This window comes from Panthera tigris, chromosome A3, assembly GCF_018350195.1.
Source record: "Panthera tigris isolate Pti1 chromosome A3, P.tigris_Pti1_mat1.1, whole genome shotgun sequence".
In the NCBI taxonomy this organism is placed as follows: Eukaryota; Metazoa; Chordata; class Mammalia; order Carnivora; family Felidae; genus Panthera; species Panthera tigris.
The window spans coordinates 29,830,631-29,842,174 of record NC_056662.1 but is presented as its reverse complement, the minus strand read 5'-3'; the positions used below and the strand labels follow the sequence as shown (position 1 = coordinate 29,842,174).

Below are 11,544 nucleotides of genomic sequence, written 5' to 3'. Positions count from 1 at the left end.
TTCTATCTGTGTTCTAATTCGGCCTGCTGATGCTTAGAGGCCAAATGGACTCAGATATGTTATTCCATCTTCCTAACCCCAGAGATATCCATATACACTGAAGATCAGTTCCTAACAGCCTTTAGCCCCAAGGCCCCGGGCTAAATGGGCAGTCCTGCTACCGGTTCTGATAGGAGCAGGAATTGCAACAGGAATAGGAACTGGAATAGGGGGCACAGGTTCATCCATAGGACTATACCATAGACTGTCTCAAGAGCTAAATGAAGACATGGAACAGGTGGCAGATTCTCTGGTAACCTTACAAAGCCAAATAAACTCTCTGGCGGCAGTGACCCTCCAAAATAGGCGAGCCCTCCGCCTCCTCACTTTAGAAAAAGGAGGGACTTGCATCTTTCGGGGGGAGGAATGTTGCTATTTCGGAAACCAGTCAGGAATAGTTACAACTAAGGTTAAGGAACTCAAGGAAAGAATTCAACATAGACAACAGGAAAATATCAATCGATGGAAAGGATGGGATCCCACAGATTGGGCATCCTGGCTTCCTGCCCTGGTGGGGCCCCTCCTCCCCATAATTTTACTTGTATCCATCTGCCCCTGCATACTGAATGCTGTGGTACATTTTAATAAACATCTTTGGACTCACTTCACATGTTCCCACGTGAAAGTTTCTTAAGGGGGCACCTCATTGGCTCAGTTGGAAGACCTTGTGTGACTCTTCATCTTGGGGTTGTGGGTTTGAGACCCCATGTTGGGTGTAGAGATTGCTAAAAATAAATAAATTTTTTTCAAAAAAGGAGTTTTTTTTAGAACTGGAATTTCTGGCTCATAGGGACATGCAAGCTGCTTCTGCTTTATTAGGTATTACTAAATTGCTGTCCAAGGTGGTTATATTAATTTATACTCCCACCAAAAGTGTATGAGAGTTTCCATTTTCCCATATTCTGGCAACACTAAATAATGTCAAGCTTTTATTTTTATTTATTTATTTTTTTAATAATGTCAAGCTTTTAAATGTTGTTTTCCAAATTAATGGGTGTGATGGTATCTCATTATTTTAATTTTCTTCTCTCTCATTCCTAATATTGTGAGCACATTTATGTATGTTTACTGGGTTTATGCATCTTTTTTTTTAATGTTTTTTAATTTATTTTTTGAGACAGAGAGAGACAGAGCATGAATGGGGGAGGGTCAGAGAGAGGGAGACACAGAACCGAAACAGGCTCCAGGCTCTGAGCTGTCAGCACAGAGCCCGACGCGAGGCTCGAACTCACAGACCATGAGATCATGACCTGAGCTGAAGTTGGATGCCCAACCGACTGAGCCACCCAGGCGCCCCTGGGTTTCTGCATCTTTGAATTGCCAGTTCTTTGTGCATTTTCATATTGAGAGGTTTGTCATTTTTATTGCTTTACAGAATTGATATAATCTGTCAGTAATATTCATGGCAAATATCTTCTCCCAGTGGGTGTCTCGCCTTAAAAAAAAAGTTTTATTGAGAAATAATTCACATACCATAGAATTCACCCATTTAAAGTGTACAGTTCATTGGGTTTTAGTTATAGTCACAGATTTATGCAGCCATCACCACAGTCTAATTTTAGAGCATGTTCATCATCTCTTAAAGAGATCCTGCACTTATTAGCAGTCATTGTTCCTTCTCCCTCTCCTCCCAGCCCCTGGCAACTACCAATCTACCTTTTGTCTGTATCAGTTCGCTTATTTTGAGCCTTTCATAAAAATGGTATCATACAATGTGAGATCTTTTGCAACTGTCATCTTTCACTAAGCTTAATGCTTTCAAGTTACATCCGTATTATAGCATGGATGGTTAATTTGGTTGTTTTTACCATGTGTTGTACATATGTTTCAAATTTTTATTTTATCGAATACATCAATCTTCTTTAGATTTCTGATGTTTGTCTTGTTCAAGAAATCCTTCCCTTTCCCTGAGTTATAAAGATATTCTCAAATACTCCCATCAGTTTTTCATATTTGAATTATCTGTTTATTTTGTATATTATGTCACATAGAAGTTTAATTCTTTTCACAAGGGAATTCAGTTGTTCAGTACTGCTTATTGAACAGTCCACCAGCTCCCCCATAGTTTGTAATGCCCCGTTTATTATACAATGAGGTCTCATATATGTTTAGGTCTGTTTGCCCTCACTGTGCCATTATGATAGTTTTGGAGTGAATGTTAACTACTAAAAGCTTTATAACATATCTAACTATTTGGTAGGGCAAGTTCCCTCTCCTTTTTTTTTTTTTTTCATAACCAACTTTGCTATTAATGACATAGGGATCAGTTAAGTTCCATTAAAAATATCCTGTTAGGATTTTGTTGGAAATTGCATTTAACTCATAAGAGTATTTGGGGAAGAATCAACATTTTAATGAGCATTTGAATAAATGTGGGATATATTATCTTGTAATCCATGTTTCATTTTGCTACTTTGCTCAGAAGTAAATCCTGAGATAAGAATTTAAGTGCAAGTACCTATTTTGGGAAATAATCCCAGGAAGAACCAGCTGGAGAGTAGGGAAGAGATTCAGGGCAAGGAAAGCAGTTGAAGTGCATGATTTCCAGCAAGTTATCACTGGGCAGCTAGAGCTTATCCTACTGAGGAACCTTGAGAAACGCCATGGAGTGTGTGCTTCTGAGTCATCCTACCTGAGGAGGGATAAGTCAGATATTCATATAGCAACTCCGTTCAGTCATGGATTGAGGGCTTCCAGCCTGCTGACATGGAAGGTGGGCAGACATGCAGGGAAGTGGTTAAGTGCCAAGGAGCACCAACAGCGTCTGGGAAGCTACCAAAAAGTCTTTTGAAAACTCAGTCTCCGGGCACCTGAGTGGCTCCATTGGTTGAGTGCCTAACTTTGGCTCAGGTCATGCTCTCACAGTGAGCTCAAGCCCTGCATCAGGCTCCCTGCTGTCAGCATAGAGCTCCTTTTGGATCCTCTGTCCCTGTCTCACTGTGCCCCTCCCCTGCTGGCCCTCTCTATCTCAAAAAAAAAAAAAAAAAAAAAAAAAAAAAAAAAATTAAAAAAAATTTAATGTTTTTTATTTATTTTTGAGAGAGAGAGAGAGACAGAGACAGAGTGTGGGTGGGGGAGGGGCAGAGAGAGGGGGAGACACAGAATCCAAAGCAGGCTTCAGGCTCTGAGCTGTCACCAAGCAGAGAGCCGGATGCAGGGCCTGAAGCCACGAACAGTGAGATCGTGACCTGAGCCGAAGTTGGACGCTTAACTGACAGAGCCACTGGTGGACACCCCTAAATAAACATTAAAAAAAGAAAAGAAAAAAGCATGTTTCTCCCTGTCTAAAGTCTTTTACTGTAGAGAACTCCAAATTGGCATGGTGTATAGGTTTCTCCACACCAACTACCAGTTCCTTTCCTGCCTCACCCCACCATCTCCTTTTCCAGGAGGTCTTTTCTCTAGCCACATTGAACCACTATCCATCCGTTCCCTCAGAAGCTGCTGGTTTCTGTCAAACCCTCACTTCTCTGCACTTGTTGTTTTCTCTGCCTCTAATGCCCTTCCCTTTTTCTCTTCCTAGAAAACTCTTCTAGAAGGCAGTGGTTAGGAAATGGGTATTGGGGAAAGATAGAGATAGAATCAAGACTGAGTTCTAATGTAACCAGCATTTGCTTTGCTTAGTGAACACTGCCAGATGACAGGATATAGAGAGCAGAGTATGAAGTTGGGCAGGCTTGAGAGTTTGCAAGAAAAGATGATGGAACATTGGGGGAAAATAAAAGAGGTTCAGGGAAGGCTGATGAGATTTGCTATCTGAGCTATGATGTTTTTCTTTATTGTTTCTCCATGAAAATTGCAAAAAAAAATTATTTGTCAAGGGAAAAACCTGCTCTGATACTTATTTGGGAAAGTCACTTAAAATCTTTCTGAACCTCAGTTTCTTTACTTGTGTATAAGAAATATCTCTAATTCTTACCTTATAGAACTATAGTGAGATATATTAGTTATCTCTTCCTGCATAACAAATTTATATAGATTTCAAGAGAGGACAATACTGATCTATGACCGGTAAGATCTAATGAGTGTTTGTCTGGGGCAAGGGTGGCAGATTTGACCGGAAAAGGGCCCCAGGGAACTTTCTATGGTCATGGAAATTTCCTGTATCCTGACGGGTGGGGGGGGGGGGGGGTCGGGCAATGATTTACAACTGTATACATTTGTTAAAACTCATTGAACTGTGCATTTAATTATCCATTTTATTCTAGGGAAACTGTACCCCCAAAACAAAAAGATTATTGGGGAAAAGCTTTTCAAAAGATCCTCATTAAATAGATTGCATATAGTACCTCAGATCTAGGAGGTACTATGAGGAGAATTGTCAGATTTAGGGGGACCCTGTTAAATTTGAATCATATCTAATTGTTTATGCATATGTACAATGATATAAAAGAAAACTATTATACAGGATACATGCTAAAAAGTAATTGTTATTTAAAGGAAATAAATTATAAGTATCTAAATTATATACTTCTTCCTTTAATTATATTTTTTTGACCTTTTGGTTCTTTTTTAATAGTTACTTGTTTTGTGGAATTTGCTTATGAAATTCCTTGCAAATACCATCTAAGTTCATTTCCTTTGTATCATAGCTTCTTCAGTGGTCACATCTAACTTCTTTAGTTCTTTTGTCTATTGATCATTCATTAATGGAAAATACGTTCAACATTAGCATCATGAGCCAGTATACCGAACATGTACTAGGATAAAGTTGACAACCTTGAAAACTGCTCTTTAAATTTGGTTTCTTGAAGCCAATACCATCTTTCATGGCATGACTTGCTTTTCCATTCCTCAGTATTATGTTGTATCTCTTACTCAATAACTTTAAAACGTCCACTAACAAAACACAGCATTATTATTAATTTTTATTCCTTTCTTCTTCACTACTACACAAGGTGATTCCACTTGTTCCCAGGCTGTCAGATATGAGTATTTAGCAATATCCATGTAAAAAAATCAAATTCTTTGTAAGATGAAATCCATTTCAAAAAGTAGTCATGACAGGTGCTGTAAGAATTATCCACTTCAAGTTAGAATTTCTTTTCCTTTTCATAAGTAGTGTTGTCCCTTTTAAGAACAGTCTTGATACTTAAAGGGATAAATTTTTCTTCATCAGTCTTTCCTTTAATACATACAACAGTTCCCTTAAGTAATGGGGTGTTGCAATAACACTTTTCAGTTTGCATAATCCAATTGCTAAGAAGATATTGTAAACTATGAACAAGAAATAAATTGGTTTCCCTTAATGGATTGTTTTTATTATTTTTTTTAATGTTTATTCATTCTTGAGACAGAGAGAGAGAGACAGAACACGAACGAGGGAGGGTCAGAGAGAGAGGGAGACACAGAATCTGAAGCAGGCTCCAGGCTCTGAGCTGTCAGCACAGAGCCCAACATGGGGCTCGAACTCACGGAGTGTGAGATCATGACCTGAGCCGAAGTCGGCCGCTCAACCGACTGAGACACCCAGGCGCCCCTAATGGATTGTTTTTAAAGCCAGTAAGAATTTTGGGAGCTGTTTTTTTTTTTTTTTTTTTTTTAAGAATGAAAGTAAGATTCCAGTGCTTCAAACAGAATTCTCTCAACTCCATTTGTTAAAGAGAGCTAACAAGAGAAATGAAAAATACAAAATGCCAGCAAAATCACAAAATCCCTTAATTGTTCAGTTTGAATTGTACAAATGCTGGCATAAGAGAACAATTAAAAAAAAGAACAATTTCATGACAATTACATCAAAGAAATGGAAGGACATGAACTGCCATTTTAGCAGCCTTATGCACAATATAAGCAGGACAGCCAACAGCTTCCATAGAATCATTCATGCTTTACCTTCAGCTTTGAATAGACAATGTCTGCACTTCGTGCAAACATCTACCAACATTTGTATTTGTATGATTTCCACCAAAAGCAGTACAATTTTCTTCATTAACTCCTAACTCAATTAGAGTCTGAACAAAAATTTTCTCTTGTGTCTGAAGTCTCGTTTGGAAGGGATTTTCTCAAAATAGTCTTACAAATGAGCCTTTTCACAAGAAGAGTATTGCACAAAGGAAAACGTTTTCTGCATTGCCAATCATTACTTGCATCCATGATAATGCCGTCAAAAGATGAAGCATTTAAAGCTTTAATAATCACTACAACAGCAAATGGAGTCATTTCATTTTTAATTACTGCAGTAGATTTTTTTGTCCTGGCATTTGAAATTTTGCTTACAGTTTTGGAATTAGAAAATACTTTCGGTAGGTCAACTAATCTTTGACAAAGCAAGAAACAATATCCAATGAAAAAAAGACAGTCTCTTCAATAAATGGTGTGGAGAAAACTGGAGTGACATATAGAAGAATGAAACTGGACCACTTTCTTACACCATACACAAAAATAAATTCAAAATGGATGAAAGACCTAAATGTGAGACAGGAAACCATCAAAATCCTAGAGGAGAACACAGGCAGCAACCTCTTTGACCTCAGCCAGAGCAACTTCTTACTAGACATGTCACAGAAGGCAAAGGAAATAAAAGCAAACATGAACTGTTGGGACTCATCAAGATAAAAAAGCTTCTGCACAGAGAAGGAAACAATCAACAAAACTAATAGCCTAAGGAATGGGAGAAGATATTTGTAAATGACCTGAGAAAGGATTGGTAACCAAAATCTATAAAGAATTGATCAAACTCAGCACCCAAAAAACCCAAACAACCCAGTTAAGAAATGGGCAGAAGGTGTGAACAGACATTTTCCAAAGAAGACATCCAGATGGCTAACAGCCACATGAAAACATGCTCAACGTAATCATTATCAGGGAAATATAAATCAAAACAACGATGAGATATACCACCTCACCCCTGTCAGAATGGCTAAAATTAACAACGCAGAAAACAACAGATGTTGGCAAGGATGCAGAGAAAGGGAAACCCTCTTGCACTGCTGATGGGAATGCAAACTGGTGCAGCTACTCTGGAGAACAGCATGGAGGCTCCCCTCAAAAAAATAAAAATAGGGGTAGCTGGGTGGCTCAGTCGGTTAGGTGTCGACTTTAGTTCAGGTCATGATCCTGCGGTTTTTGAGTTTGAGCCCCACATTGGGCCCACTGCTGTCAGCACAGAGCCCTCTTGGAATCCTCTGTTCCCCTCACTCTCTGCCCCTTCCCTGCTCATGCTCTCTCTCAAAAATAAATAACTATTAAAAAAAAAAAAGGGGGCGCCTGGGTGGCGCAGTCGGTTGAGCGTCCGACTTCAGCCAGGTTACGATCTCGCGGTCCGTGAGTTCGAGCCCCGCGTCAGGCTCTGGGCTGATGGCTCGGAGCCTGGAGCCTGTTTCCGATTCTGTGCCTCCCTCTCTCTCTGCCCCTCCCCCGTTCATGCTCTGTCTCTCTCTGTCCCAAAAATAAATTAAAAAAAAAAAGTTGAAAAAAAAAAAAAAAAAAAAGAAAAGAAATGATGCTGAGACAACTGGATAGCCACATGCAAAAGAATGAAGTTGGACCCCGTTACCTCACACCAAATATAAAAATTAACTCAAAATGTACCAAATGTACTCAAATGTGCCTAAATTTAAGAGCCAAAACTGTTAAACTCTTAGAAGAAAATGTGGGGGTAAATCCTTGTGACCTTGAATTAGGCACTGGTTTGTTAGATCTGACACCAAAACACAAGCAACAAAAAGAAAAAAGAGATAAATTTGGATATCATCAAAATTAAAAATTTTGTGCTTCAAAGGACACTATCAGGAATGTGAAAAGACAACCCACAGAATGGGAAAAAATTTTTTTTGCAAACCATATAGCTGATAAGGGACTTTTATCTAGAATATATAAAGAACTATTATGGGGTGCCTGGGTGGCTCAGTAGGTTGGGCATCTAGCTTCGGCTCAGGTCGTGATCTCATGGTTCGTGAGTTCAAGCCCCACATCTGGCTCCGCACTGACAGTGCTGAGAGCCTACTTGGGATTCTCTCCCTCCCTCTCTGCCCCTTGCCCACTCATGCTTTTTTCTCTCAAAATAAATAAAATTTTTTAAAAAAGAACTATTACAACTTAATAAAAATAACCAGATAAAAAAGAGGCAAAAGCTCTGAACAGACATTTCTCCAAATGGCTAATAAGTAGATGAAAAGATTCTCAACATCGTTAGCTATCAGGGAAATGTCGACCAAAACCTCAATGACATACCACTTCACACCCATTAAGATGGCTATAATAAAAATATACATAATAATAAATATTGCTGAGGATTTGGAGAAATTGAAACTTGCATATATTGCTAGTGAGAATGTAAATGGTGCAGCTGCTTTGAAAAATAGTTTGGAAGGGGCGCCTGGGTGGCGCAGTCGGTTAAGCGTCCGACTTCAGCCAGGTCACGATCTCGCGGTCCGTGAGTTCGAGCCCCGCGTCAGGCTCTGGGCTGATGGCTCAGAGCCTGGAGCCTGTTTCCGATTCTGTGTCTCCCTCTCTCTCTGCCCCTCCCCGTTCATGCTCTGTCTCTCTCTGTCCCAAAAATAAATAAATAAAAAAAAATAGTTTGGAAGATCCTCAAAAGCTTAAAGAGTTACTGTATGATCTAGTAATTTTAGGCCTAGGTAATACACCCAGGAGAACTGAAAACATATGGCTCACTAGAACTTGTACACTAATGTTTTCATAGCAGCATTAGCTAAAAAACATAGTAAAAATGTGGAAATAACGTCAATGTACATCAACTGATAAGTGGATAAGACGTGATTTATCCATGCAATGGAATATTATAACCATAAATGTGAAGTTTTCATACATGCTACAACATAGATGAATCTTGAAAACATTATGCTAAATGAAATGTCAGTCACGAAGGACCACATAGTTATAATTCCATTTGTAGGAAATGTTGAGAATGGACAAATCCATAGAGAGAGAGAAAGATTCATGGTTGCCTAAGGCTGGGACCATTGGAGAGAAATGGGGGAATGGCTGCTTTAAGGTGTAGGTTTTCTTGTTGGGGCGATGAAAATGTTCTAAGCTTGGTTGTGTGTGTTCTAAGCTTGGTGACTGTACAAATTTGTGAACACACCCATAGAACTGCAAAAAAAAAAAAAAAAAAAAAAAAGTAAAGAAAATAGCAACCATCACAAGAACTGAAAAGGTTGTATTTGATAAATCCCATGGCTGTGTCCTTGAATTTGTCACAAGTCCCAACTCCTATCACTAATGGTAGCTGGGAGTTGAATCTTGAAAGGATTGTGAACTTCAGATTAAAAAAAAAAATTGAACTCAGTATCTGATGCAGAAAAAGATGAACTTCTCTGCCTGCAAAGGAGAGCTGTACTTGTAAAGCACAGCCTCCCTGAACAAAGCCAGAGGTGATCTTATATGTTTTGGGAAGCCCCGCGTTCAGGGATTGGAGGTATTTCAGAAGCAGAAGCATCCAGCTCCCTATGAACTGACTTCCAGCAGTGTTAGTGTGGTCTCTAAGGCAGCTGAAGACCCGGCTAACTTCTGAAGCTTGGTCACCCGAGCGAGACACTTGCTGATTGGCTTATGTCTTGAAGCGTGGAGCTGCCAATGATTGGCTGACTTTCAGAAGCTAGGGGCTGTCATTGATTTACTAACTTTCAGATGCATAGTTACCGGAGTGAAGCTATTGTTGACTGGCTGATTTTCTGAAGCATAGCCACTGGAGTGAAGCAGTCACTGATTGGCTGATTTTCAGAGCTTGTGTTTTGATGTGAAATGATCTCTAAATAATGGTAGTTACTTGTTCACGACTCGAAATTTGAGCCAAGAGAAGTCCTTTTTTGAATAGGAATACGTACTTTTAATTTCTAGTCCTTTCTTTTGGTCTTCCCTCAGCTAAACCTGCTGGAAGATCTATAGGTATTATCCAGATCTTTTTATTTGCAGAGTTAGGATATTTCAACTAGAGTTACCGTTTAAGCGATTTAAGCTCCAATTACCTTGGCGGAAAAATTGTTCTAATATTTTTGTAATTGCAAAAAGATGGATACGGGGCACGTAAGGCATCCTGACAAGTCAATATGGGACGCAAAACAAAATCGAAATATGTCCTGCATAAGTGAAACTCCTGATAACCCTAACAATTAAGTATTTCCCCCATTTTACACACGAAAAGACTGAGTCTCGGTGCATTAGGTTTCTCGTAAGGACAGGTCGAGCCAGGATCTGAACAGTAAAGGGCAGGGATCCTCTGAGAACCTATGAGCCCCTGACGCCCATGCCCTGCGCACGAGTGTGAGCACACTGCTAACCTGAGGTCGGCTAGGAATCGGCAGGATGTTTGAAGGGAGGGTGCGCAATTGATTAGCAGCGGGGAAGGAAAGAGCAGCGAGGCACCGGCCTGGGACATCTGGAGGACCGGGAGGAGAACCCGGGCAGTGCCTTAAGTTCTCGCGGCGCCCCGGGACCTGGCTGCTGCAGCGGAAGGCTTCGCTGGAGGCCGAAGCCGGCAGAGTGGGGCGGGACGCGGTAAGGCCCCGCCCCCGGGCGCGTCCGTGTGCGTGGCTGGGGGCGCAGCAGAGTCCCACTCCATGATGCGGGATCTGAGGACAGGGCAGAGCCCTGGCGTGGAAGCCCTCACCGTAAGGACCGGCATTCCCAACGTCCCGCCGGGCCGCCTCGCAGCTTAAGAAGGGCGCGGCCCTGCCGCGGTGCGCCCACCCTCATCCCAGCGGGTGCCGACGCCCCCATCCACGCTCTGTGCGCGCCTTCGGCCCCGCCCCCGCCTCGACGTGCCCCCCGCGCGCCGCGCCCCCCGCCCACCCGACACGCCCAGCCGCCCCGCCCGGCAGCCGCGGGCCTGGAGCTGCCCCACGGGCCTGAGCGACCCTCGCAGCCGCAGCGTCCTCCTCCGCCGCCATGGACGTGTATCCCCCGCACCGGCTGGGGCTGCTCCGCGGGCGGTTCCCCGGCGGCCCCGGCCGCGGGTCGCCCTCCGTCAGGTACGCGGGCCGATGCCGCAGAGGGGAGGCCGGGCTGGGGGTTGCGGACTGTTGGGGTCTGGCGACGCCTCCCGCCGTAGGGCGTGGTCCGACATGGCTTCCTTGCAGATGGTTTTCCCTAAACGGCTGCCAGAGAAACGTTTCCCCAGGAACGGCGCCGTGTGTAGCGGCTCCCACAATGGCTCCCCTGTAGACAACTCCACAGCGTCTCCTCTATAGAGACCCCCTACTATGACATCTCCGCCTCCGTAGGTTTCTCCCAGAAAAGATTTCCCTGTGGAGAACCTCCGCAGTGGGTTCTGTATGCGTAACTCAGTTGCCTTCCCCTTGGAATATTTCCCCCAGAAAAGGTTGTCTGTGGAGACCCCCCCCCCCACAGTATTCCCCTGGATATAACCCCCAATTCGGTTCCCCCAGAAACGGCTTCCGTATAAATCTCTCCTACAGTAGGTCTTCTCTAGAGCCTTTCCCTTGACAGCCGCGTCCCTAAAGACTGCCCCCCTCCCGCCCCCTGCATATACACACGCTGACAGCATCTTCCTTATTGCGCATTCCCCCACCTCCCCATGCCCCA

At 42.5% G+C, this 11,544-nt stretch overlaps 1 protein-coding gene across 3 annotated transcripts in view; it reads left to right on the top strand.

Moving 5' to 3' along the window:
* Positions 1 to 10,817: 10,817 nt before the first annotated feature.
* Positions 10,818 to 11,544, top strand: part of DNAAF9 (dynein axonemal assembly factor 9) — a 127,892-nt gene continuing 127,165 nt past the window's right edge. For all 3 annotated transcript variants that reach the window (XM_042980827.1, XM_042980828.1, XM_042980826.1), the window contains exon 1: positions 10,818 to 10,970. In XM_042980827.1, coding sequence (XP_042836761.1) covers positions 10,888 to 10,970 — 83 coding nt within the window. In that variant the 5' untranslated portion in view covers positions 10,818 to 10,887. The remainder of the gene's footprint in view (positions 10,971 to 11,544) is intronic.